The 26,094-nt window shown below is 53.2% G+C and overlaps 7 protein-coding genes across 7 annotated transcripts; 4 read left to right on the plus strand and 3 right to left on the minus strand.

Moving 5' to 3' along the window:
• Nucleotides 1–3,440: 3,440 nt before the first annotated feature.
• Nucleotides 3,441–5,010, plus strand: CGCA056_v012845 (WSC domain-containing protein; the record flags this gene model as incomplete). The annotated part of the gene is made up of 4 exons (XM_037328089.1): nt 3,441–3,769; nt 3,837–4,172; nt 4,230–4,313; nt 4,368–5,010. The coding sequence occupies 4 exons, from the start codon at nt 3,441–3,443 to the stop codon at nt 5,008–5,010; spliced, it is 1,392 nt and encodes a 463-aa protein (XP_037173422.1).
• Nucleotides 5,011–6,318: 1,308 nt separating this feature from the next.
• CGCA056_v012846 (uncharacterized protein) lies at nt 6,319–7,188 on the plus strand (the record flags this gene model as incomplete). The annotated part of the gene is made up of 2 exons (XM_037328090.1): nt 6,319–6,634; nt 6,701–7,188. The coding sequence occupies 2 exons, from the start codon at nt 6,319–6,321 to the stop codon at nt 7,186–7,188; spliced, it is 804 nt and encodes a 267-aa protein (XP_037173423.1).
• A 2,661-nt stretch (nt 7,189–9,849) lies between these two features.
• Nucleotides 9,850–10,743, plus strand: glcA-2 (Glucan endo-1,3-beta-glucosidase A1; the record flags this gene model as incomplete). Its single annotated transcript, XM_037328091.1, has 2 exons — nt 9,850–10,594; nt 10,649–10,743. 2 exons carry the CDS (start codon nt 9,850–9,852, stop codon nt 10,741–10,743), a joined length of 840 nt encoding a protein of 279 aa, XP_037173424.1.
• A 1,981-nt stretch (nt 10,744–12,724) lies between these two features.
• somA (Transcriptional activator somA) lies at nt 12,725–15,433 on the minus strand (the record flags this gene model as incomplete). Its single annotated transcript, XM_037328092.1, has 4 exons — nt 12,725–13,162; nt 13,208–14,603; nt 14,672–14,853; nt 14,930–15,433. The coding sequence occupies 4 exons, from the start codon at nt 15,431–15,433 to the stop codon at nt 12,725–12,727; spliced, it is 2,520 nt and encodes an 839-aa protein (XP_037173056.1).
• Nucleotides 15,434–18,357: 2,924 nt separating this feature from the next.
• On the minus strand, nt 18,358–19,103 carry BET3 (Trafficking protein particle complex subunit BET3; the record flags this gene model as incomplete). The annotated part of the gene is made up of 4 exons (XM_037328093.1): nt 18,358–18,669; nt 18,729–18,951; nt 19,006–19,014; nt 19,069–19,103. 4 exons carry the CDS (start codon nt 19,101–19,103, stop codon nt 18,358–18,360), a joined length of 579 nt encoding a protein of 192 aa, XP_037172563.1.
• Nucleotides 19,104–19,858: 755 nt separating this feature from the next.
• Nucleotides 19,859–21,092, plus strand: SNRNP40 (U5 small nuclear ribonucleoprotein 40 kDa protein; the record flags this gene model as incomplete). The annotated part of the gene is made up of 4 exons (XM_037328094.1): nt 19,859–19,993; nt 20,047–20,173; nt 20,225–20,980; nt 21,043–21,092. 4 exons carry the CDS (start codon nt 19,859–19,861, stop codon nt 21,090–21,092), a joined length of 1,068 nt encoding a protein of 355 aa, XP_037173221.1.
• A 1,502-nt stretch (nt 21,093–22,594) lies between these two features.
• On the minus strand, nt 22,595–24,251 carry argx (putative argininosuccinate lyase; the record flags this gene model as incomplete). Its single annotated transcript, XM_037328095.1, has 5 exons — nt 22,595–23,041; nt 23,127–23,610; nt 23,667–23,860; nt 23,914–24,131; nt 24,191–24,251. 5 exons carry the CDS (start codon nt 24,249–24,251, stop codon nt 22,595–22,597), a joined length of 1,404 nt encoding a protein of 467 aa, XP_037173396.1.
• Nucleotides 24,252–26,094: the final 1,843 nt, after the last annotated feature.

Consider the following 26,094-nt stretch of genomic DNA (forward strand, 5'->3'; position numbering starts at 1 on the left):
TGCCTCGTGGGAAGAATTCCACGGTTTTTGATCAAGTGCATCAGAAGCTTGATGTTGAACAGAGCGCAATAATAGAATACGGAAACTGCGCCGATAATGGTGCTTTGGTAGCGGATCCAGTCTGGGTTGGGCAACGTAATGAGCAGGATGGCCTCGACTTGTATGACACTGAATGCTATACGCCAAGCGATGGCGGCGGTGGACACAAAACAGGAAAGCCCCGTGAAGAACCACTTCCAATATCTTGGCAGCAGGTTGACGAGAGCCCAGGCCTGGATACCGAGCGATACCTGGACTAGAATCAGTAGGATCAGGGACATGGTCTCCGTTGCGACGCTTCGGTGGAAGTCCCCAGCCGTGATCCGAGAGTAATCTTGGGCCCAGTAAGCGTAGAAGTTGGTCCAGTTTGAGGTGAAATAAACAGCGAGTAGCGTCATACGAATGGTGCTTGCAACGAGGGCAAGAATGTGGACCCAAAGGGAAACCTTGATGAGCTTGATCGAGGGTGTCATAGCAACGATAGTCAGAAGCATCATGAAACTCGCGCCGATTTGGGAACCGTAATTTGTGCAGATTCCGAGATTCTCCTGATTGGCGGAATCAAGAACGGCGACATCGACTTTTATGATATTGCCATTTGCCTTGACGAGTTCGAACGTCTGCCGAAACGGGTCGAAATGAGACATGTTTCTGGCCGTGTCAGATCAGTGAATTGAACCGAAGGGCACTCACTGTAGGTCGAAAGTACCTCATTCTGATGGATTTGCAAATGGTGTGAGTGTCAACCCTCTCAAGGTCTCGATGGCCACTACGAAGGGAACGGAAGCCTCGAGGTGATCTGATATTGACCTCGCCCTGAACGGAAATGGCGATGTGCGGCAACGGTTGGTACGTTCCAGGATGAACGCTGAGAGAAGAAGCCGCTGGCAAGAAGATAACTTAGGCTTTTGGAATTGGGGGAAACGGAACACACACAAGTTATAGACGAGGCGAACGGATGAATCGCAACTGTTTCTAAAACAATAATGGGAAGTGAGCCGGGGCGCTTCAGGAGGCGGGCGTAATAACATCTTAGAGCTTTCAATCTTTGCCGGGCCCAATCCCGAGAAAACCTCAAACGAACTGCCGCCATCTCACCAGGAGATCTGATCTGGCCTCTGATTGTCGATGCAACGACATGGACCACGACCGCACGGATGTCTCGCGGGTGATGTTGCAAGATTGATCACAATGACTGCTCCAAAGCGAGACTTGATAGACCGAGGATCGGCTTTGGTTGCTCAATCTTGATGCTAGGGGCCTGTGCTATTAAGCTGTGACAGTACCTTGACTGATCCAATAACCATGGACGCGCCTGGGTTCCTGAGATACAGTTGACCGACCGCACTCAAGAGATGCACGATGTCGTTACGTGATCTCCAATCGTACTAGAATTGCAGCTAAGATCAAGATTCGGCGCCGGATCAGAGCTTTATCTGAGCCACGAAGAACATGGTACCTTTCTGGTGGCGATATGATATGTACCCTGCCCGCTACCGGCTGCCAGGTAGGCCATATGCAGAAAATGACCGGGAGGCGCGGAAGAGAACGGCTTTTTTCAGAAAACCGGGAATTCATCAGTAAATACCCAAGAGAGTATTCCTGCCATAACCCACGACAATTACTTCGCTCACCGAGCGGCGGTATTCAGTTGAAACGGGCAAAGTAAATTAGATCATGGTGACGGACGAGGCGTCAAGACAACGATTGATGAAGAGAAGTTTCACTGAGCCTCATTGCCCAGAAGACGATGAGGTATCTTGTCTTACTCCTCAAACCCCAATCAACGTTGTAGAAGACCCTGATCAGTTGCGCAGAGACACCACTGACACGCCCGTATCGGCGGTACGGTATCCGTTGCGGCCCCACCATGATTTTCCCAATGCCGTCACTCCCGCCATGACCGAAACCTTCCGTCTACGGCACGGGGGTCGGGGTTTCTGCCAGAGTGTGTTTGTAGGTCTCCGATACCCGAGAGTTTGCTGCTGTCAAACGCAGCACCATGTTAGTGTCTGTCTGTGTCGGCAAGTGGACCATCATCCTTCGCTGCTGGGTCACACAGATCGTGTATTTTCTTCCAGGCATGGGTCTACCGGCCTTGCTTCTTTAGAATTTTCTCGGGGGTAAGGACGAAGGGGACATGAAAGCATTCTCAGCCCTCGCCTTTTTTTTCCGGGAACAGATGACAGGTCGGGCAATTTGCCAAGTAAGACAAGGAGACAACTTACCGAGACCGTAGCAGCAATTTCCCAATTGGGGGCCAAAGAGCCTGTTCTGGCCCGCCACCTGTCTCTCATTGATTCCCAAAAGTCTCAACAGCTGAGCACACGCCCGTCCATTGGCCTTGTAACCGGCTGCTGGGTGTCCAATCGCCCGACCAGTTGGGTTAGTATGAGCACCTTGGCATAAGGAACTTTTCGGGAGCTCTTCGTTTGTTCATCAAACTGTCCCCCTAGTACCAATCCGTCAATTTTCCAATGAAAGCCCTCAAATGCAATGTGTATTCCGACTGAGACCCCGACGGATGACGGATGCTTGCAAGTGCGGACGAAGCTGAGTCAAACAGAACCCCCACAATATTCCCAGATGACACTGCTGTCTAAGACATCGAGTATTCAAACTCCGAAGCTTGGTTCCATGGTCTCGAGTTCCGGTCCGGCCAAGTACGGATATTGCCTGAATCTTCCACCGCGTAGAATCTTGACGTGCGTCAGATCTTGCGACGCCCCCAAACCCCCGTCCGTCGGGTACATCTGCGCTACCCTGGCGGTGGTAAGAGAGACATGTAGCTGAAGGACAGGCAATTAGTACGCCCGGGTTGAGGCTGAAATGGCATGCGCTGTCCGTGAAGATGGGCAGCTAAAATCGCGACTGTCCTTCTGCCTGCATGGCATCCCGGACCCGCCTCCGACGAGCGCCGCCGACAAGCCCAGCTCGCAATCTGTGGACACCACCAAGTCCTCGGCCTAGGAACGCTTGCAGACTAAGTTGAGGCGAATCGTCATGCGTCCAACTTGCCTTGTTCCTCGATAGCTTAAGGTGAAAACAATGGGCCGGGTGGCTGATGGAGCTGTGAAGCCATGGCTGTCATGGGAAGAGCCCTATCGTTGGAGTCTTGCCTAGCCTGCCATCCACGTCGGAGGCTGTGGTCGCGAACCATAGATCTGCTTGGAGGGAGAAAAAGATAAAAAGACCCGGTCGTGTCCACGCTGCCTTGATAAGAGCCAACATCCACATCGTTACTTCGTTGTTCGCATAAGCCGACACCTGCAGCTGTTCAGTCCATTGACACTCACTTAATACTTGGCCGATTTGATTTCCCAACGCCCTGGCCCGCACTCTTCCATAATTCGAATCCCACATACTGCCAATTCACTGCCTGGCCCCTACAGTTTCCGATCATGAAGACTGCGAGGTGGCTCCTCAGCGGCGCGTGGATGGCCAGTCATGTTACCGCCTTCTTCAAGATCCCCTGCTCAAGGCCGGTGGTCGTAGAACGAGCCGATCCCATTGTCAATCCTGGAACGTTATCTGGGCATGTACATACTGTCATGGGTGGCAACGGCTTTGACTTCAGCATGACCTATGAACAGGCTCGCGCGTCCTCTTGCTCGACCTGTAAGGTCACTGCCGACTTGAGCAACTATTGGACACCAAGTCTGTATTATCGGGGACAAAACGGGAAGTTCACAAGCGTCGGACAGGCTGGAGGAATGCTGGTTTATTATCTGTAAGCGGGAATCTCTCCAAGGGGGAAAGAATTATGTGTGGCAAGACTGACCTTTCTTCTCATCAAGACTAAGGTCGGACCCAAAGGATCCAGAGTACAGCAACGGACTTCTCGCTTTCCCAAAGGGCTTTCGGATGCTGGCAGGTGACCCAAGGTTGCGCAGCTTCAATGAGAGCAGCCTGGAGCAGAAGGCCATCTCATATGTCTGTTTAGGCAATGGTGGCCCTCAGACGAATGAGTTCCCCAACCGCAACTGTCCCGATGGGCTGCGTGTCCAAATTGTGTTCCCATCCTGCTGGGACGGTCTCAACGTCGATTCACAAGACCACAAAAGCCACATGGCATATCCAAGTGGTGTTAGCACTGGGAAATGCCCGACATCCCACCCCAAGAGACTTGTAACGTACGGTTCCCCCCACTCAATGAGAATTCCCTTTTGTCATAGGAGCTAACGATTTAGTCTATTCTATGAGGTTATCTTCCAGGTCACCGACTTCAAAGACCAATGGTATGGGGACAAGCAACCGTTCGTTTTGTCTAATGGGTATGCACTACTCGTCTGTCCCGCGTGGAGACCGTGCAAGCTGACGCTGCCCAGTGACCCAACCGGATACGGTCTCCACGGTGACTTCCTTAATGGATGGGATATCGACGTACTCCAGTCTGCAATCAAGCAATGCACTGATAACAGTGGCTCACTTGAAAAGTGCAGCGTCTTTCAATTCTTCGATGACGAGACGAGGAAGGGGTGTCGAGTGCCCGTAAAAGTGAATGAGCAAGTCTCCGGTCAACTGGATGCCCTCCCTGGTTGCAACCCGGTACAAGCAGGCCCGTCGAACGCACAACCGCAGTCAAATTGCGGCGCAACAACACAGATTTCGCAGCCTCAATGGGGCTTTAAGGATGTTACGAGCACACTCAAATTCAAATATCTTGGCTGCGCTCGTGATCCTTCAGGCCAAGGTCGTACGCTTCCCGCCAGGAAGACGTCAGACACCATGACTGTCGACTTTTGCGTCAAATACTGTAACGATCAGGGATACCAGTATGCTGGGCTGGAGTACGCCAAGGAGTGTTGGTGTGGCAATTCAGTGGCAGCAGATCGGATGCCCAAAAAGGGCCTCCTCGGCAGTTGCGAGATGCCGTGTCCCGGCAGCACGGCCGACGTGTGTGGTGGATATGCAGCGCTGTCACTTTACCAAAAGTGCAATGGCACTTGCCAGAATGCGGCGTTGATGTAAGAGGCGGGCAGGTCCTAGCCCCAATTTTAGGGAAATACTTTGCGCGATTAAGCCTACCTAAGCAATTGTAATGCCGCATATGGCCATCTGCAGACCAAGCTTGTAAACTTGCCTTTGTTTCCTCATTGAAATCCTTGCCGAGTGTAGCTGATGCCGTGCTGATTCCCCTGGCGAGCTGTGCTGTGATAGGCAAGAGAACGACAACGATGCCTAGACGGTTTGGCCTATTCGTAGTTGCCATACCGTGCCCGCACACAATATCACATCGAGACAGGCTCTGGAAGATGAAGCGAAGGTGGTGCATCAGAGTGAATTTCATTAGCCCAGGGGGCGCAAGTCGTGGGTTCGACTACTAAGCCGACCCTCGTATGCCGTTCCTCGTGAAGTAGCATCGAGGCTACCCGTCTTCGAACTATTGTACAGCCAGCATTTGCGGCAACAGGAATGTGTGATTATACATGGATCGTCATTCGGCAATCGAGAGATTGAGGTTTTCATTGACTAGAGAGAGTAAGAATGGCTAGACAATACCAGGTAGGTGATCAGGGGACTGCTCACGGAGGAAGGAGGAACTCGCCCCAGGAGCTCGAGAGGAAAGTTACGGCGGCCTGCGGACATGGTCAGTTTGTTGCGTGCCTGGGAAAAGTTGGTGGGCGTAGAACTTACGCCGAAGATGGCGATGCTACGCACGATAGGTGCATTCTCTGACGAAGTCAGGGCATCATAGGTCGATCTGAAGTAACCCTTGGGCTGGCGAGTTCGGGGGCCACCAGCTCTCTCAACGACGATTCTCTTAGGAGGCATGTTGACAACAACGATATTTGACGGCTGGGGAAAATTTCTCGTTGGCGGGGGAGAAGTATGTTGTCTTTCCACACTCAGTGGCTTTGTGAAGTTGGAGGTCGATATCGGACTGGTGCTTGCGCGACGGAGCTCTGTCGCAGCGGAAATTTTTGATTCAACGTCACCACACGAGCCACCTCACGTTAGCGCTATCTCGCCGGCAAAAGCCACTGCTGAGTGGTCAAGGTGTGGCGTGATGCACGGTCCAGAAATGCTTACTAAGAGACAGTTGTAGGTAAGCAAGGTACATACATAGGTCATGGCCAGTACGGATAGTGAATCCTAAACCTTGGGTACGTCTGATGGAGCGAAGATAACTTAACCCTACCTACCCGGTGCTTCTCACTGCTCGAGTGCTACCCATACCTTCAAGCTCAGATTAACGCCTATAAAGCCATGCTCCAGTCCTGACGATGCGCCGAACTTTGTCGACCCTGACCCAGCCAGTGCCTATACCTTTCAAACATGGCTGACACCTCGCAACCCGGTCCGGGGGGGTTCTTCCCCTCGCAGACCCTCCCTTCACCAGCTCCCAGCAGCTCATCTACCCGTTCTAGTGCGGGCCTCCCCCATCCTCGTGCCAAATCCCTGCGGCCAGGATCGAGTAAAGAAGACACAGTCCGCCGATATGTTGGGGAACGACTGGCAGTAGTCAACCGTCGCTTTGTTAAGAAACACGGCAATCCTGAGCCGGGCGACGATGTTGTTGGCTATAAGACCTTCGCAGAGCTGTGCAAAGACGTGCACGGCGTCATCGATGTTCTCTGGCTCTCCGCAACACGTTAGTGAAGGCCCACGTCTTCCCGCACGCTTCTTGTTCTCCTATGACTGACACATCCCCTCGTAGCGAGCCTGCAAATCCCCTTCCTCTTGAATATCGCTGGCGATTTCACTCAATGGATCGTCGCCTTCCAGCCCTCTCCGAGAGCTACGTTTTCTGTTCTCACCAAGCTCGACCATTGTTTTGCAAGTCTTCTGACTGGCCGAGACATCGACACTGGCGACTCTTTGCCCGGTTTTGAGAACGGCCTCAGGGCAGGAATGACCACCACCGACATGGTCCGCTGTCGAAGCTCCGTAGAGCATACTCGACTAGTGGTTGTCGAAGTTCTTGGCAGAGAGCCAGACAACGACGGCGAAGAGGAAGAAGACTTCGACACTGAAGCAGAAAGCGACGATCGCGCCAGATTGGTTTGGGATGAGGATGACGACAGACTATACATGGACGTCGCGCGAGTGTACGAGCACACAATCGTCCAACTTGGCAAAAAGCTCGGGGATGTCCTCGGCGCAATTCCTCAGCCAGACCAGACACTAGATGGCGGCCAATGCTGAACAAGACACTCCATCACCAGGTTCCGGATACCTCATTATTAGTAATGCAGGGACAATATACCCCGAGTGTCTAGCCTGAACAAACATTTTGCTCAGAACTTGTCTAGAATTTAGAGCCGTGTACAGAAACAGTAGGCGGCTGAGCCTGTTGTGCATAAACAAATAAGGATGCTGACCTACGTGCCGTGGAAGAGAGCTAGATATCTATTCACGGGCTAAAGCGCACAGAACGCACTTGGCGATGTTATAATATACACTGGAAGGAAGAGGCTTGGGTTCGTCCGAAAATGAGCATGACAGTTCGTTTCCGCCATTCTGAGCCTCACAAAGCCAGCGACTTTCAGCGACGGGGGCACTATCTCAGTGGTGGACCTCCCGCTTCGCCATCGTCCTTGTATCCACGGTACCATGCCCTCGGTTTAACGTGGTGTATCTCAGTGGAGGCGACTCGCTTATCTCCTGGATTTACGCGGAAGTTCGACTACCTGGGTTCCACGCTCTGCGTCCGTGATAGTGTGGTCAGTTTGGCTGACATGCTGATGTATGTACTCTATGTGGCCATCACGTATGTATACTACGTGCAGGGGTAACAAGGCGTGTGGGAGGCAGTGGGTATTTCCGCTCTTACAGACTCAGCGGCCCATCTCCAACGCGGCACCTGAACGGAGTCGCTCCGGGTCTCTGGTGCGGAATTGGGCAGTGCCGCGTCCATTTGCGGCGCATTGCGGTGTGCTGCGGCACCTTTACCCGATATCTTTGGCCTCCTCTGGTTCGTCCAGTGTCGCCGCGGACCAGCCAGCCCCTGTCGGAGAAACCCTGTCAGTCCTGTCTCAGAACATGCATTGCCGGCCCAAGTAAGGCTGGGTAGCTGGCAGGCTACGCCACTATTCGTACAGAGTTATATAGCGGCAGGGGCATTGCACTTGAGCGATCCGATCTTTCGCACTGAGAAATTCGCGGCGGCGTGTCCCGTCTGCACACCGGCCATCCACATCAGGCAGCCCCCCCACGCTACCATTCTGTCACATCCACCTCCTCCTCCATGGGATCCCAGGGGCTAGATGCGTTGCCGATGTGCCTCTAGAGTTGGAGGAAACGAGACACCCGTGGCATTGTCATTGTATGCTCAGCACACTCTATCAAGCTCCCCCTCCCTCCTCTCAGCATACACGGCACACAATGTTGGCTGCAGCACATCATCAAGAGAGATCATATCCAATGCGCAATCGCCGAGCCTACCCCTTTTCTCCTTCGTGGAGCTTCGGGACGGACGAGTCTGACTGACTCTGCCCATCTCCTATTTTTTCCCCTCCCCCTTCAGAATTTTTCTCCTCTAAGTGGACGGATCACACCCCAATCCCCAGCTAGCGGTGGGGATTGAGCTTATGCGCTTTTATTTTCTCCTTATGAAGCGGGATCTATCAGTGGCCAATGCAGCAGCGGGAGTCGATCCTTGGCTCGGAGGCCCCCTTATCAACATCCTAAGTCGTCCCGTCTCTTTCCCCCGTCCATGCCAATATCATGCAAATCCATGACCATTCAGTCCTCTGCGCCCCCTGCTACCTCAACCTGGGTGGTTTTCCAGGCTTGAATCTCCATTCTGCCCGTTTTTTGTCCTCTCATTGCACCGACACTTCCGCAATTCCCTCTTGGTCCTTGGTCCCGACCTTCATCGGCCGCTGGGGTCCCCTCTCATGGCGCAGATCACCACTCCCTTCCATTCATCAGCCACCTCCCGTCATGAGCTACCCCTGTTGTGCAAGGTATCTAGACGGTACTCTACTTTACCACGTCAGGGAGGGAAGATGGGAGCTTCTTGGTGCCACGCAGCTGCGCAGGTACAATGCAGAGTCATTGCGATAGTGGTGGCCAATTACCAACCAACCAACTCGACTATCTGCATATGTTTGGTATGGTCTTCGCTGTCCCTGCCTTTGACTTGGCCCTGTTCATCGGCCCTGGTACTACCCACATCTGACTACCTACACGCAACCCACTTGCGCCGCGAAGCTACCATTGTTGGGACTTCGGCTGCAACGAGAACTTGTGATTAGTCGAGCCCCAGAGAGCCAAGCGGACCACCATCACCGCCACTGAAGGGTGTTGCTGTCCGATTCTGGGCGTTTCATCCTTACTCCCCACGTCCAATTTCTTTCTTCTGCCTTACGGCATACAGCCTCGGGCTATGGATACTGCTTCGGAGGATTGCCATGGCCCATGGGTGGTGAGCGAGCTCTTTTCCCTGTCTCTGTGGCCCGCTTGCTCTCTCTGGTTCTCAGCACCGAGGAGACCTCCCTTGTTGCTGCCGCCCACTTTCTTGTCCACCGGCAAGGATTTTGTGCAAACAGCACACTCCTATCTATTATATATACTCAGTCCAGCCTCTGGCCTGCGTTCTTCAGAATGCCTTTCGTTGCCTTCTCGCCTTCAATTCCACACTCCCTGACCTGGCCTACAGCGCCGCTTACATTCCTTTCTTGGTGATCGCTTCACTTACATTCATTCACACGACGTACATCGTCCCAGTCATTCCTTCTTTTGGATATTTGCAGCTTGCCAGCATTATAAGCCAGTACGACGAGAACACCACACAATCGATAATCATCAATTTCTCCCTCGATCTCGTCCTCAAGTCTGAAACGTCACTTCATAACATCAGAGATGCTTAGCTCTACTCTTCTTCTGGCACTTGTGCCTTTTGCCAGGGCTCTCGCCCCCCCGGCCGTGGACGGCATGAACATCATCTGGTCAGAGACCTTCCAAGGAAACGCTGGCGCGCCTCCCCGAAGCGACACTTGGGGCATCACTCTAGCCATCGACACCAACAACGAGGTACAGACTTACACCGACTCATCTTGGAACCTTCAAATTTCCGGCGGCGAGACGATCCAATTCATCCCCCGCAAATCTTCCAATGGCGTCTGGACCTCAGGCCGCATAGAGACCAAAGCCTCGTGGACCCCTCAACCCGGCAAACTGATGCGTGTCCAGTCCATGTTCAGAATGGGCGCCAACGCGAATAAGCAGGGAATCTGGCCGGCCTTCTGGATGCTGGGCGATGCCGTCCGTCACGGTACGCAGTGGCCTCTCTGCGGCGAGCTCGATATCTTTGAACAGGTCAATGGTCAGCTTTCTGCCACGGGCACCGTCCACTGCCAACAAGAGTCTGGTGGTATCTGCAACGAACCCAGCGGCCGTGGAGTTGCTACCTCGATCCCGGATAACGACTGGCACACATGGAGTCTTCAGTGGGACCGTACTTCTAACAACTGGCTCACCGAGACTATTACCTGGATGCGCGATGGCGTTGTTTTCAACACGCTGACCGGTGCTGATATTGGGGACGAGTCGATCTGGGCCACGCTCGCCCATGCCCCTTACTACGTGCTCATGAACGTCGCTGTTGGTAAGTCTGAATCACTTTCGGCCATATTTGAGCCGCCCAACTAACATAGCATAGGTGGTACACTTCCGGGTAATCCTACCGACGCTACTCAGGATGGCTATGGTAGCATGATGGAGGTTGGATATCTCGCCGTTTACGAGACGGCATGAGCTTCCCTCAACGAAGTTCGCCCCCGCGTGTCCTCACGTCAAGAACTTGCCGCATGCTGGACTTCTCTCGACCGCTTTCAATCACGCTTGCTTGTGTACACTGGATGGGCGTTGCGGGCGCTCTGCGATCCGACCAAATCTTGACGAGAGCCTCGAGATAACAACGCCATACCAGTGACGCTTGCCCGCAGCTTCACTCAAGTACGCGCGATGGCGCTTCTGTTCATAGTAGATACCCCCAATTCAACAGCGTTTTTTCTTGCAGTGGCCAACCTTAGTCCACCCTTCCCTTCCGTAGATTGAAAGAGCCCAGCCTTTTTGTTATTTCAAGGGCGAAACACCAGCGGTCTAGATGCTATCGCAGAGTGATGGCAGATATATGACCAGAATGATAAAATCAAATGGCATTCTCTTCAGACTGCGCCGAGTACCCAACTTGTGGAAAGTAAACTATGATGCGACCTGATTCTAACTCTGCTTTGGCTTAAGGAACACGGGATCGATACGCCCGACGCGCGAAGTTCCCTTTCTGTCGTTGCTGCCTCAAGCACATATGGATGGAATCTGCTCTTGGTCATAGACTATGTGAGCTAGTATATAATAATGCCCAGGAGGCGGGGACTGGTAGTTGGGAGTCTATTGTGGCATTGCTGTTAAAGACGGTAGGTAGTAGAAGTAATGATGATGGTAATAATAGCGGCGGCGGCGACGACGATAGCAGCAACAACGACAGTGAGGTGGATTATGTCACCATAGGAAAAGCAGCAGGAAAAAAAGGCTGTCCCTTCCAAAATGCATCACCGGGCACTGTCAGTTGAGCACCCGGAAGCGGTCCGCGAACAGGATTCCCCCTCATCGATGACCAGTCCATGGTGGTCAATGGCTTGAAATACATTCAAAATGATATACCTACCTTGAACATACAACTCGCATGGTGCCTCGCGTACACCCGTGTTCTCCGGATTGCTTGACAAGCATTATTCACTGTTGACGAGATGCCTCTGCTGAGCCTGATAGCAGTATTCGAACAACTGAAAAAATATGGATTGAACCTCGTAAGCCAATACCATTCCACACGCCACAGTAATCTGACAAGACCTAGGATAAACGACGACGGCTGGACACGGTATGATGTTGTCCTGAACCTTCTAATACAATGCTCTTCTCATACTCAAACCCGGACAGCAACCTCTGCCCCCTTTTCGACTTCCTCTCCTCTTTTGCACAAGTTGAAACTCATGGTCCAGCGAACTTTCCCACTCCAAGTAAAACCCGGGCTCCGCAATCTCAATTCGTATGCCGCATGTAATCAATGATTTCGCCCAACTGTTCGAGGTAGGTAGTAGGCACCTGAAAAAAACTAGCGAAACCGGCCCGTAGAACTCCAGAACCAATGATCCAAGGACAGCCAAGGAGAAGCTCGTGTGGTGACAGCTAGCTCGAAGGCCCCTGTTGAGGTTGAAAGCGTGTTACCCCAGGCAGATGCACGCGTGAATTAAGACCGCCTTTGTTTTGAAGGGCGTTAGAGGACGTTGACTGTGTCCATCCACCACACTTCCACCAGATAACAAACACCAGAACCATTTCTGCCTATGTTGTCGACAGATGGTAGGTGGAGGAATAGTAGCAAATAAGGAAAACTGTCAGGCTGAGTGACGACGATGTAAATGGTCTAGAGACCACATGTGTTGGGAATGGTTTTTTTCTCTTTTTGGGTTGGTCAGGGGGCCCATAGACTGCCCTTGTGGATGATTCAACTGGCGTAAATGCCACTCAATGTTCACATAGCCAGGGGGCTTGATTGCTGGTATTCCGACCGAAATGTTGCCCAGCTGGAATAAACAAAACGGTCGACGTCGTAGCTGGATCTAAGGAACGGATGACGGATATTGCGAGGCGCGAAGCGACAGCCTGCACCGTCACCGTATCGTCAAACTACCCTTGGCTACAAACGCGCGCAATGACAGTTTCAATTGGACACCTAGTCTGCGCCGATCTCGTTGGCACCCTCCATGCCGAAAGAGCCGGTATTGAAGTCAAAGGCTTGATTGTCACCATCTTCGTGCAAGAACGAGTCGAAATCGAAGTCGTTTAGGACGTTATCGGAGACGAGAGGGTCCGCAAACGCCATGGCTCCGAAATCGACCATGCCATTCGTGCTGTCCATGCCAAACGATCCGTTCTGGTTGGCATCCGAGTGAGCTTGAGGAGCGACCTGGGGCGCAGGTGCGGCTGCGGGAGCTGGAGGCTGTCCATTGGGAACGGCAGAGACCGGCGCGTTCTGGCCAGCTTTGAAGCTTGCGGGGTTGACAGGAGTGATGGGCGTCGCCGGGGTTGGCGGCTCCTGGTCTTGAGTGCCATCAGCCGCCGGCGTGGCTCCGCTGTTGAGATTGGGGTTTGACTTCTTTTGTGTGGCAGCCTGTAAATTTGTTAGATGGTTCTCATAGGCTTTTGTTGTGCTTACCTTGGCCTTTGCGTTCTTGTTATCCTTCTTCTTGGGCGCTGCCTTATTGGCTTGCGAAGGAGTGGGTGGCGCTGCAGTTGCTTGCTGAGGGGACGAGGTGTTTGTACGGTTTGCGTTCGCGGCGGCAGGCGCGGACGGTGGTGGCATTGATCGCTGCTGAGGGGTGCCCTGGACTTGACCCTGAGGGCCCTGAGGTACCATCTGGTTGCCGTTCGGACCTCCTTGCCATTGCACAGGTTGATTGCCTTGACCACCTTGTTGAGGCTGCTGTTGCTGTTGTTGCGGAGGCTGGCCTTGCTGCTGCTGCTGCTGAGCCGCTTGTTGCTGTTGTTGCTGCTGTCTCGCAGCCATCATCTGTTGAGGGTTCATTTGGCCGTTGAAGGTCTGGCCTGGATGCGAGCTAGGCGGGCGCATGCCATTGATCTGAGGGTTTGGCACCATGTTCCCGTCCATATTCGCCATGCCCTTGAAGAAGTGGGGTGCCATGTTGGGATCCATCTGGTTGCCCATGAAGTTCATGGGATTGGGGGAGCCCCGAGACTGGGCGCCCTCCGGCAAGGGTGAAGGTATGCCCGCGTTGTTCATCTGGGGCGTACCACGCTTCATCTGCTCTGTCGGGTTGGGCGAGGCTCCTGTCCTGGCACCTTGAGGGGAAGTCTCAGGGAATGGCTGGCCGTTGGGGCCTGGAGGAGCACCGGGACCGCCAGGACCGGCAGGGCCGTCTCCTCTTGGCATAGCACCGCCCATGCTGTCCTGTTCCTGTCGAGCCATCATAAGTCTCTTTTTGTTCTGCTGCTCCAGAAGCATTAGCTGCATTTGATAATCTTGCAGAGCGTGGTTACTTCCACCGCCGGCCTGGGCACCGCCAGGGCCAGGTCGAATGCCGGCAGGCATCTCGCCGGCGTTATAGTATGCGGCCAGCCCAGCTTGATCAGGGCCCTGTGCCATCATAGGGGATCCTTGACCCTGAGGACCGGCCGCGTTAGGCATAGGCTTGTTCGGCATCTGGCTGGCCTGGTGTTGCTGCAGATTCGCAGCGTATGTGGCAATGGACTTCGCTTGGACAGCAGGTGGTTGATTTGAGAATGTCGTGAACTGCTGCTGGGTCAGCTGTGCCGGGTTAATGCCGTTGGTGATGAGCATTTGCTGGGCTTGAGCTACGTTTGGGGCGGTCCCCACCTGCTGGCCTGGCATGCCCTGCTGTGGTCTCCCATTCGGCATCATCCCAGGCTGACTCGGGTTGTAAGGCGTTCCGTCCAGGCGAGGTCGCTTTGAGGGTGAAGGAGCATTTTCGCCAGAACCAGGCGAGGAGGGGCGCTGTCGGTTTCCCTCCATGTCAGACGGGTCGCGTTGCATTTGAGTCTGCTTATGCTGAAGCATTTGCATGGCTTGGGGGCTATTACGGCAACCTGTTAGCGACATCTTCGGAGTTGAATCACGGGCCGTTGCAAACTGAATACTCACTTGTTCTGATTGTTTGCCATAGCTGTGCGCGCGAGGTTTCCCTGCTTCATATTCATGGCCATGCCACCATTCTGCATGTTTCGCATCATCTGGTTGTGATATTGCTGCTGAGCGGCCAGGCCCTCGGGGCGCATCTGACGGAGAAGCTCCTGCTGCTGGTTTTGGCGCATGCGGGATTGTTGCTGCAAACCGAGTTAGCATAAGCCAGGAAATAGACGGCATGGAAACTGGAGGTCGCATGAGCTCGAAAACACGTACCTGGGTGTGGCTGACGTATTGATTCACAGGGCCGTTGCCGCCCTTGGTACGTTGCGCGTTGAAAATATCCCAGAACAGGCAGAACCACTCGTACAAGAATGAGGATTCGGAAGCAGGCATGGGCAGTTTGGGAGCGGGAAGATCATCAGGGAGCTTCGCGTCAATGTCATCCTTGGAGTCGGTATCCATAGGATCGTCACCCAAGCCATTCCCAAGCAGATTGCCATTTTCATCCCTCCGTCGGTTCGCACCATCCTTAGTGACGTTTATTTGATGGTCTCCGTTGACGAGCGATCGCGCACAGTCAAACATTTGATGGCGGAGAAAGTATTCGTAAATGTAAGTGTTGAGCAATGTTCTTTGGCTCTCGGTGGGAACGGGCATTTGTCGGGGGCCAGCGACCTGAGGTGCGACTGCGCCATTATTCATCATGGGTATGGGAGCACCGACAGGGCCGCCCATGGCGTTCATGTTGGCCATGTTGGGGTTAACGTTGACGTTCATGGTGACGAGGGTGGGCCGGGCTGCAGACAGTTGTCTGCCCGGCTGGAAGAGAAGAAGTCGATGCGGTAGATGATGAAAGGAAAGGTTGGTTGAAGGACGGGGGAGGTGGTCGGTGGACAGAGAAATCGCGGTCGTCGAAAAACTTTCGGTCAGCCACCTCAGAGGCGCTGGATGCGTGGCACGCGGTGCGCTAAAAGCCGACCGGCAGGAGCGTGTCGGGTTCAGCGGTAGGCCACTTGGGGGGGGGGGGGGGGGCCTCTAATGGAGAGAGTGAACGGATTGAATGGTCGCGACGCAGGGCGAGGGCTCGCGATCGGAGATACAAAAGGAAGCGAAGAGAAGAGCAGAGCAGTCGGAAAGGAGAAGAGGCGCGGTCGTTGCTGGCTCCGTCGTGGGTCCGTCGATGGCGATGCGGTATGGCGATAGGAAGTCGAGGATTTGTGTAGAAGAGTGAGCGAGAGGGCGAGAGCGAGAGATGCCAGTTGCAGGAGAAGAGCAAGTATGGATTGAGTGGGATTAGGTTGAGGGATGCAAGTAAAGGGAAGTGGAAAGACAGGAGAACGGATGTCGGAAGAGAAGCTCTGTCGGGGGCTTTCTTTGGGGTGCTGAGTGTCTTCTCTGGGTCTTGGGATTTGGCTCTTGGTTTGGGCCCGGGGGGGTTGTTCTGGCGTCGTCGATCCTGCCAGACCAGCTTGCTGCTCTACAAGCAGTCGCAGTCGTCCCTCTCCTGCAGCGCTGCGCTAGACCGATAAGGCGAGATCAAAACTGCGAAATTGACAAATGGTTCGGGGCAAAGGGCGAAACCATCAACTGAGCAAGTGACGCGTGTTTAAAGCCAAGTTGCAAGTGTTCGGCATGCGAGGCCACCAGGGGGGGATTTAGTTGATGAAGGAAGGGGAGAGGACAGGAGGGTAGAGGAAGGTGGAAGAGAGGGGCGCGAGATGGACAAGGCAAGGCAATGGAAGGGGAGAGACGCAGGACGAGCGACGGGTGGAAAGGATGGGGTTGGGATTTTCCTAATTTTCGCCCAGGACGCTTGGGCAGATTTGGGGGAGTCTGGAGACCTGGAACTGGGAGCTGGGTGGTCGTCAGAGCAGTTCGGGGGCGGGAGGACGCGGGTACACCTGAGAATGAGGCGCGAACTTCTGAGCACGTTCTGGCCTGAGGCACAAAGCACGTTGTGTCAAAGGCAAAAAAAAAAGGCTACAAAGACCTCAAAGAAGGGGGGACATTTACAGATATATCAAGATACACGGTGTATTTACCTAGTCGATAAGCCCGCCGACTGCACTGTAGCTGTAACTGTCAATACCTACTTTACCCATCGTCTTACACAGACGGTATTCGTTCTTAAAGGTATTGGATGTATGGATAGGTAACGTCCCAGATGTCGACACTGACGGGAGCTTATGACAGGGTACCTCGCTAAAGCACGCAGGCTCCTCATCGACCCACGTACTGACTGTTCGACGTCGCATCGCGGTTGAAGCTCCAGCCGCTTCATTATCCGTCTCAGTGAAGCGAGACGCGACGACGCGCCAGGCTGCTGGGAATAAACCCGCAGTGCAGAGTTTCACCCGACCCAAGATGACCTCCCACTGGATTGCGAGAAACTAAAGATCAGCTATATCACCTTACATATCTTGGGCTCCATGCCGTCGCATTGCAGCCACTCCCATACACGCCAACCGGTCTCGAGAAAAACCTAAGTACCCTGCATCGTCCGCGACTCTTCAGGGTCATAAGACACCTATTTGTGAGGACATTTCAATACCGGAAAAATCGTATGCACGCTGCGATGGCCCAACCACAGGGCGCACTTGGAAACTCATGAAAAGACTTTACCCCAGCGCACAATTGTCGTTCTCAACCTATGATTCCCTTGATGCCTTGGATGCTTTTTACTTGAAATTGTCGTTGCGCAAAGCACGAGCCTCCACTTTATTGCATTAGCCAGCTCCGAGCCAACGCGACACTGTGACTGGTCGGAGCCTCGAGATGTCGCCAACTATGCGAAATGACTTCCTCGGAGCAGGCGAGGCAGACCGATCCTCTTCGCTCAATGTCGCCATCCCGCCCGTGACTTTCTCGTCGCCTTGTCGCATCGTCCCGATCATCCATCTCCTTCAAAGTTTCCCTCAGGCTGTCTAGACCCAACTACGGCGGCATCCCGAACCTCTGGGCACCTCTTCCCACTTCGGCCGACACCGGCCGATACACTTATCGAAGTCCGTCGCCTAACTCCGCCATATGCCCTCCCTGGAATTGATACAGTAGCAATGCATCCGCTAGTTTAGCTGCCGTCTGTCTGTCCATTTGCCTGATCAGTGTGTCGTGTCAACGCCAAGTCGTAGCAATGGGATTGTTGAAAGCAGTAGCTGGACGTTGCTCCATGTCGTCAAAATTAACTCCCGTTGTATTCCGCCAACGTGGATACAGGCCCAGGGCCACCGCAAACCCGGCGTTGGTACGGATACAAAGTGCGGCCTTGAATTGAGCGCCAAGATTGTTTCCATTCTCACAATTATCACTCCCTGCCTGCAGTCACATGTCTCCCGCATCGCTCTTCAGATATGTTCCCGGTAAATGCCCACTTTGTGTCGTTGAGAGCCGAGCCACTGTCTCTTCCTAGTGCTGCGAGAGCACCATTGCATTTGCTACATATATCTCAAAAGCCTGAAACGCTAGGGTGCCTGTCTCAATAGAGCCGACAGAGTTGTCATTGGAAATTCCACCGTATGCACAGTCGGATTACGTTGATACTGAGGTTGATCATCTCGACTGCTCCTCTGAGGCTCTTCCTCGTCCCAGACAGGTAATTCAGCTGAGAGATACCGCGAGACCACGACTGCGAAGGCCATGACCCAGTGATCGCAGCCGGAGTTGCGGACAGTTGGTGTTGTCATGTGAAAGGTTTGCACCGCTCAGTCGTCTTCTGGTGGCAATTCGTCGTCAATGTATCGTATCAACGATACCCTCATCTCTGTTGTATCATGGCCTCTCAGGACATCGCTGATAAAGTGTGCCTCCACCTGCATCTGCACCATTTCCAACGCTCCGCGCAACACACCGCAGAAGATGTTGGAGTACCACAGCTCGTCCTGCGCGCGCCCATCATCGGGCAGCTCCACGAAGTCTGCCAATGGGTTCTCGTCAAATACCAACGAGAACTGTTTGTTATCTGTCGTCCAGTTGGTGACTTGGGGCGTAACGTTCAAGAAAATCTTGAAGCCAACCTAGCGCTCATCAGTGATTAACATTTAGACAGTCTTCTTCTTGATGGGAATGCACATACTCGTGCAATCATATCTGCCGTTTCGCGAAAATTCGAGCACCGCTTCATTGTATTTGACTTGGCCAAGTAGTCTTCAATCAGACGGAGGCCGATGTTGTATCCCATCTTATCCAGCTGCTTGTTGACCTCCACATAGTCGCTGTCATAGTCCTTGCATAGCTGGGCGACGATTGTTCCATATGTCAAAGTCACCAGCTCAGCGTTCACCTTGTCGATGCGTGTTCTGTAAGAAAAGGGTCAATTCTGGTTCGAATGGCGTCGTCGCGACTTCACGTACTTCCAGATCCTGTTGAGAAAGCTTGTTAGCCTCTGTCAACCGCATACGTAGCCGAATACTCACTCTTCACCTAGGCGAGTTGCCTTGCTTGCTGCCATGCTGCGCAGTCAGCGTGCGACGGCTCAAGGTTGCTTAGCGATGCGAGCCTCGTGAGGGCGGCAGACAATCAAGGAAGTCGGCGATGATCTGGCCGTTTCAATGCCTCTCTGTCTGATTGGGGGCTGGGTTCGGCCCGGTCTAGTATCCTCGTCACCGGATCGCCTTGTCGTAGAGTTCGCGTGGTCTTGAGGCGCAAGTGTTGGGGCGCCCTGACGTTGCTGTCAATGGTATCGGGGTGGTTGATGTTCACAGTGTGGGTGGTAGATGGTCTACGTCTGGCGTCTGTGGATATTTGAGATGGATACACCAGGGTCAAATGAGGAAAGCGCCAATCAGAAGCTTGGAGAGTTGATTAGGTACCTTAACGCGTACCTACCTTACAACAGCCATCCACCTACCTTAAGCCTTGAGGTGCACTGTACCCATAGACTTGCGCAGGTCAGGTCGGGTCCATCGGATTGGACGGGAGCTCCACTGAACTGAGCCCGGCACACTCCAGCAGGACTTACGTAGATAGGTAGCTCGGTGATCGGCAGAAGCAAGCTCCGTTCCGCGTCGCGTCCAGATCAGGTCCGTCTGCACTTAGGTAGGTTGTTGCACGGGCCAATGATCACAGTTGTTGCGTATTTTGTCTTTTCCTGCTCATTCAACTGAACAACTATCGCAACACTCAACGCGCGCATTAGCCCACGCGAATTCGACCTGAAAATAACGGCACCTCCTTTAGATCGAAGAGATATCATACATCCTCAACATGTCCGAAAAAAGACCGGCATCTGACGAGCCAGGCTCGGGCCAGATGATCGTGAAGCGTCAAAACGTGGGATCATCCACGGGAGCACTGGCGAGGCTCAATGGTTCCGGGAAGAGCAACGCCTTGGTGGAGACCGTAAGATATGCGACTCGTGTACCGTTCGATCATGGCTAACGTTGTCGTAACAGGCGCCACGAACGAGCAATCTACAATCCCCTGTCATGGAGCTCACTGGGCACTCTGGGGAGATTTTTTCAGCCAAGTTCGATCCTACAGGCAACTTTATCGCCTCAGGATCTATGGATAGAAGCATTCGTGAGTTCATCTTGCCGCAAGGAAAGCCAAGTTTTGGTGCTGACTGATAAGTCCTGTGGCGCACATATGGCGATTGTGAAAATTACGGAATCCTCAACGGCCACCGCGGCGCCATCCTGGACCTTCAATGGTCGCGGGATTCGAAGATTGTCTACTCAGCATCGGCGGATACGCATCTGGCCAGCTGGGACCTGGAGAACGGCTCCAGAATACGAAGATACGTTGGTCACGAAGAGATTGTCAATGCTATGGACATCAGCAAGAGAGGCGAAGAACTCTTGGTCAGCGGCAGTGATGACGGGTCCATAGGCTTATGGGACCCGAGGACAAAGACTGCGGTTGATCACATTCAGACTGAGTTTCCGATCACAGCTATTGCCATGTCAGAAGCCGGCAATGAAGTCTATTCAGGAGGCATTGATAACGACATCAAGGTCTGGGATTTGCGCAAGAAGTCGGTGATCTACTCCATGCTTGGGCACCAGGATACGTTAACCTCTCTGAGGGTTTCGCCAGACTCTCAATCACTCCTCTCGTTTGCTATGGACTCGACTGTAAGGACGTGGGACATTCGGCCCTTCGCACCAACCGAGAGACACATCAGGACGTTTGACGGTGCGTCCGTGGGTCTCGAAAAGAACCTCATCCGTGCCAGCTGGGATTCAGAGGGCAAGAATGTGGCCGTTGGTTCTGGAGATGGAACTGCGACGATATGGTCTAGCGAGACTGGCAAATTGATGTACAAGCTGCCAGGTCACAAGGGAACAGTCAATTGTGTTGAGTTCGCGCCTGGCACAGAGCCAATCAGTATGCGTTCCTGCTTTCTTTTTTTCTGGCGTTACGAGACGAATGCTGACTTCCTTTCCTAGTACTGTCCGCATCATCTGATCGAAACATGCTTCTCGGAGAACTGCGGTGAACAAGACGCCGAACGTGAAGCAAACATTACAACATGCCAAGGTAGATGCAGCGCAGAGATGAATTCATTGTGCAAGCGCCAAATTTGAAGGAATTATATGTCCACATGCCTTGCATCTCGGAGCATGTAGTTGTAATAGTGACAACAAATTCGGAGGTGGCGGGACAAGATGGGTGGACTTTTCTGCGATGAGTGATAACCTGATCATTCGTTGTAACACGGATTCGGACATGATTCGGCGGAGAAGAGCCGCAGGTCGACGTGGCCCGGGGAGGTTAGCGGGCGGCAACTAGACCGATCCATGATTGTACACCACAGGTCGTCTCAGGGAGAGATTACTTTGATACCCTTGGAAGAGCCGATTTCGGCAATTTAAACTCGCTATTGCCGGAGCTGTCATACGAAGTCGTGAAAAAGCACATTTCTCGGCCAGTGTCACGGCCTCGAGAATCGTCCGGTGTATCCGTCCAGGTATTCTTGCAGGAACAACCCTGAGACATTGCAAGGTTCATTGGCGTGCGTCAGTTACTTCAGCTTGCACAAGCGAGGCCCGCCGACTAACCTTTAGCATCTGACGACTGCTGCCGCGGTACGAAACCCAGATTCTGGGGTTCCCGAATTTCTGAAGTACTTGCCAACGAAACGGGAGAGCAGAGACTCACTGACCGTTGCATCGTATGTGTACGTCGTTTACTGTCATTCGTTAACCCATTGTCTGCGGGCCCACGACTTTACCGAGTTCCTGCTCTAAGGGTACGCTAAGGTGTCAACCACTCAACTTACAGATTGCCCTTTCCGGTCTTGGTGTTCGGAGAGGCAAATCTTAAAAAACTCTATTGAGCAATGGTTTTTGGACGCTGTCGGAAGTCACGAACTGGACAAAAGACGACCCGGGGGCTATTTATGAACAGGAACAGGGCGTGACGACGACAGTTGTGTAGGGTGAGAGAAAAGTAGTTCAGACGCAGCTTTGGGCGATGAGACAAATGGCAGCGCACTTGCTGACTATCAACGAATCTGAGGTGTTCGTACACGGACCCCGAAGTCTACCTGATGATGGAACACGACGCTTTCGCAATCGCCTGTCTTATGTAAGCGTACGTTGGCCGCCTCGAGGATCAGTATGCAACCGGGCTTCGTCAATGGGCATGCTTGATTCCCTGAAAACATATCGTACCTTCTGTATCTTTGGTAGATGCGCAGCAGAGAGGGTGGCAGGAGACAAGTTGGGTCAGGTCCGAATTCTTTGGCGTCGAGTGAAGCGCGCGTGTCTGCTAATTTGGATGTTGTCAAGGTGACTCTGTCTTGAACGGTACCTAGGTAAGGTGGTCAGGTATTCATGGTTGACCTTTTTCAGGCCCTGGACGCCAACGCCAACGCCAACGCCAAACTGCCAACAACGCTTCCACCACCCCCAGGCGCCCGGGTTCGTCGATATTGGGCCGTACGTTCCTGGCCCCATACAAAGACTACTTACGTAGTTCTCCCATGCTATCAAACCCCTAATCCAACATAGCCCTGATAACCTGGATCTGCTCCAGCACGCTTGATCGACTGGTGCCGCCTTTAGCCGTTTTGGCCTCGACACTCGTCTCATATTCGAATGCCTCCGCAATGTCTGCTGTGAACCGAGAGTCGATGGCTTGCAGTTGCTCAAGGGTTAACTTATCCATCGCAACTTCCAGCTTTTCAGACTCTGCAACAACGCGTCCAGAGATGTGGTGAGCCTCTCTGAACGGACATCCCTTCCTCACCAGCCACTCTGCAACATCAGTGGCTAGCATCGTTTTGTCCAGAGCAGCCTCCATCCGGTCTGGCCGCACCTTTAGGGTAGAAATAACCCCGTTGGCTATGCCAAGACTATCTGACACAGTCTGAACCGAATCCAGCATAGGCCCCCACCCTTCCTGAAGATCTTTATTGTAGCAAGATGGCAAGCCTTTCACACTCTTTTAAATGAATAGTCAGTAGCTACTCCCGATGCGCGTCTCAAAAGCCAAGGCAACTGGCTGAGATGTCAAAATGAGGACTCACCATCATTAACCCAGCCATTTGACCGAAAGCACGCCCTGACTTGCCGCGCAGAAGCTCTAACGAGTCCGCGTTGAATTTGTTGGGCATCAAAGAGCTACCCGTAGAATAGGCGTCGGCCAGCCGCACGAAACCGAACTCAGATGTCGAATATATGATGAGGTCCTCAGCCCACCTGCTAACGTGGTTGGTGAAGATCGAGTTCCAGACCAGGAAGTCGATTAGGAAATCGCGATCGGCCGAAGTGTTCATGGAGTTCAAGGTTATTCCGCTAAAACCAAGCTCCTCAGCGATTTTGTTTCGATCAATTCGAAATGGGTTGCCGGCCAAAGCACCACAACCAAGGGGACTAAGGTTGACCCTTTCGAAAACTTGGCGCAACCGCTCGAGATCCTGCTTAAACGCAGCGGCGTATGACATCATCCATTGAGAGAATCGAACTGGCTGAGCACGCTGGAGATGGGTGTATCCAGGCATGATGTAGTCGCTGAGGTTGTCAGTCAGCAGGGAGCCGCTTTTGGCCAGAGATGGGGCTAGGCTTACATTTCCGACTCGGCACGTGTGATAATGACCTTGAGGAATGCAACGAGTTGGCTGTCGATTTCGCGGATCCGATCGCGTAACCACATGCGCATATCACAGACAACTTGCTCGTTGCGGCTGCGACCTGTGTGCAGCTTACCCGCGATGTCCTTGCCGATGACCTCTCCTAAGCGACGTTCGTTTGCCGTGTGAATCTGGTTCTTTGTGTTAGCCTCGAGAAGTTGAGTAGAATTGAGCGTCCTCTTACATCTTCATCATTCGGCATGATAGCGAAAGTTCCCTGCTTCCATTCTTCCATCACTTGAAGCAAACCACGCTCAATCGCCTGAAATTCGTCGTCGCTGATGATGCCGGCCTTTGAGTTGGCTCTGGCAAAAGCAATCGACCCAAGGATATCTTCTTTGTAAAGAGCCTTGTCGTAATGGATGGAGGCATTGTACTTATGCATGAGAGGATCAATCGCACCTGCGGCACCGTGAGGTCAGTATACAGCATCCGAAGCTTGTTTCCCGAAACATTCGAACCTGTGAACCTGCCCCCCCAGAGCATGCCAGCTGCCGCAGCTTCCGCCTTTTTCTCGGCCATGTTGGAAATGATCGTGAGTGGCGTTCGTTGCGTTCGTTGCGTTCGTTGCGTTCGTTGCGTTCGTTGCGTTCGTTGCGTTTTCAAGGCCGATGAAATCAATGGGTTGGAAGGGCGGGGGTTACTGAGGTTGAAAAATCTAGTGGGGGTAAAGTACGTAGGTCGATCAGTCGAAAAAGTTTGTGGGCAAAATGGCGGGGGATAAAGCGCAGGGCGCGGCTTTTCTAACCAATCAGAGCCCTGCAATCGTAGTCGCTCCCTTCCTATTACTGCCCTCTACCTTACACTTGCCCTTTACGCTGTACTTGCCCTCTACGCCTGCCTTCTCGCGCCTACATACTCGCGCCTACATACTCGCGCCTGCTTTTTACTCGCGCCTGCTTTTTACTCGCGCCTGCTTTTTACTCGCGCCTGCTTTTTACTCGCGCCTGCTTTTTTGCGCTTGCCTGTTGCGCCTAACTTGTACGCCTCGCGCTTGCCTGTATAACTGAGGTAAGCGCCGTGGGAGTGGGCCCGTGAGCGAATTAAAGGCCTTTGGTTGGCTAATCTCTGTCCCCAGGCCAGTACCCTGCGAAAATATGAATGGAAGTTACCCTGCGCTTTTACCTAAACCCGGGACCAATTGTCGGATGTGACTATTGGGTTAGGTTGTGGACGGCGGCAGACCAGAAACGGCTTAGCGCCTCGCACCCGTGCAATCCGAAACATCTGGTGTTCTCCATCTCCAATAAGACCCCTGTAGTGGTTACCCCTGGGCGATTATGCAACACTCGAGCTGTCACAGAAGTCGACAAGTGACGGCGAATCCATCTCTTCTTCTGTGCAGGAGCTGTGCAGGAGCCCAGTGGGAGCCCGGGACACTGCGAGAGGCACGGATGAAATTGAGCCTCGCCAGCGCAAGGGTCCAATTGCGCTGCAACATGTTCCCGTCCTCCACGCCGCAGAAGATGCACGTTTCCTCCTGTTTTTCGTCCCGTACTTGCACCTCCTCGTCACCCAGGATCGCTTCTTCCTCTTTTTTCTGCCCTTCCACGTCGCAGAATCCCAGGTGCCCTGCCATGAGACTGGTCACAGCTGTCTGTGTGCCCCGAGTCTGCAGCGCAGTTTCTTTTTCTGTTCTGTCCAGTAACACTCGCGATCTTGGCCGACCTTCTCCTCCGTTCCAATAGTCGACAAGACCCTACCAATACTTGCCGGCTTGTGCCTTGCCTCGAACTCCCCTAGCGAACCGAACTGTTGGCTGTCCGTCCGGCTGGCGTACCTACATACCTCCACTTACACAAAGTCAGGCACGGCTGCGGACGCACCGAGAAACAACGCCTGACTGGCAGTCCCTTGTTCACCTCACCTTATTCCTCGTCTCAATCTCCCTTTCTTTTCCAGCTCTTCCGTCTTCTCTTCATCAATTGCCTCACTCAGCGTCATGTTGGCGGCGCCAGGCGCCCATCAGGCTTCCTTTTCATCCTTTTCTTTTCATTGACCATTTGTTTACGTTCTCTCATCTACCTTCCCAATCCATCTTTTATTTCAACTGGCCATCACTGTGCAGGCTCTGGAAGCTAAACTGCGCCGCCAGCGTTGTCCTCCTGGACACTTTTTCTGCTTCCCATCTTCCTCGGTTGCGAATGTCCCTCCCTTCAGCCGTCGAATTCCTTGATCGAGGCCGTTGAGTCGCCGGCAGTCCTCCCTTGGAACTTCCGACACAGCAGTACCCTCTCAATCCGTTGTTTCCTTCACACTTTTCTTCTCCTAACTATTGGGCATTGTTTAAGCCGGCCGTGGCCGCACCTACAAAGATTCTTCAACGAGACGGTCATCAATATCGTATCTCTGAGAGACGCTGACT

Source organism: Colletotrichum aenigma, assembly GCF_013390185.1.
Source record: "Colletotrichum aenigma strain Cg56 chromosome Unknown KSG_Cg56_contig09, whole genome shotgun sequence".
Taxonomy (NCBI): domain Eukaryota; kingdom Fungi; phylum Ascomycota; class Sordariomycetes; order Glomerellales; family Glomerellaceae; genus Colletotrichum; species Colletotrichum aenigma.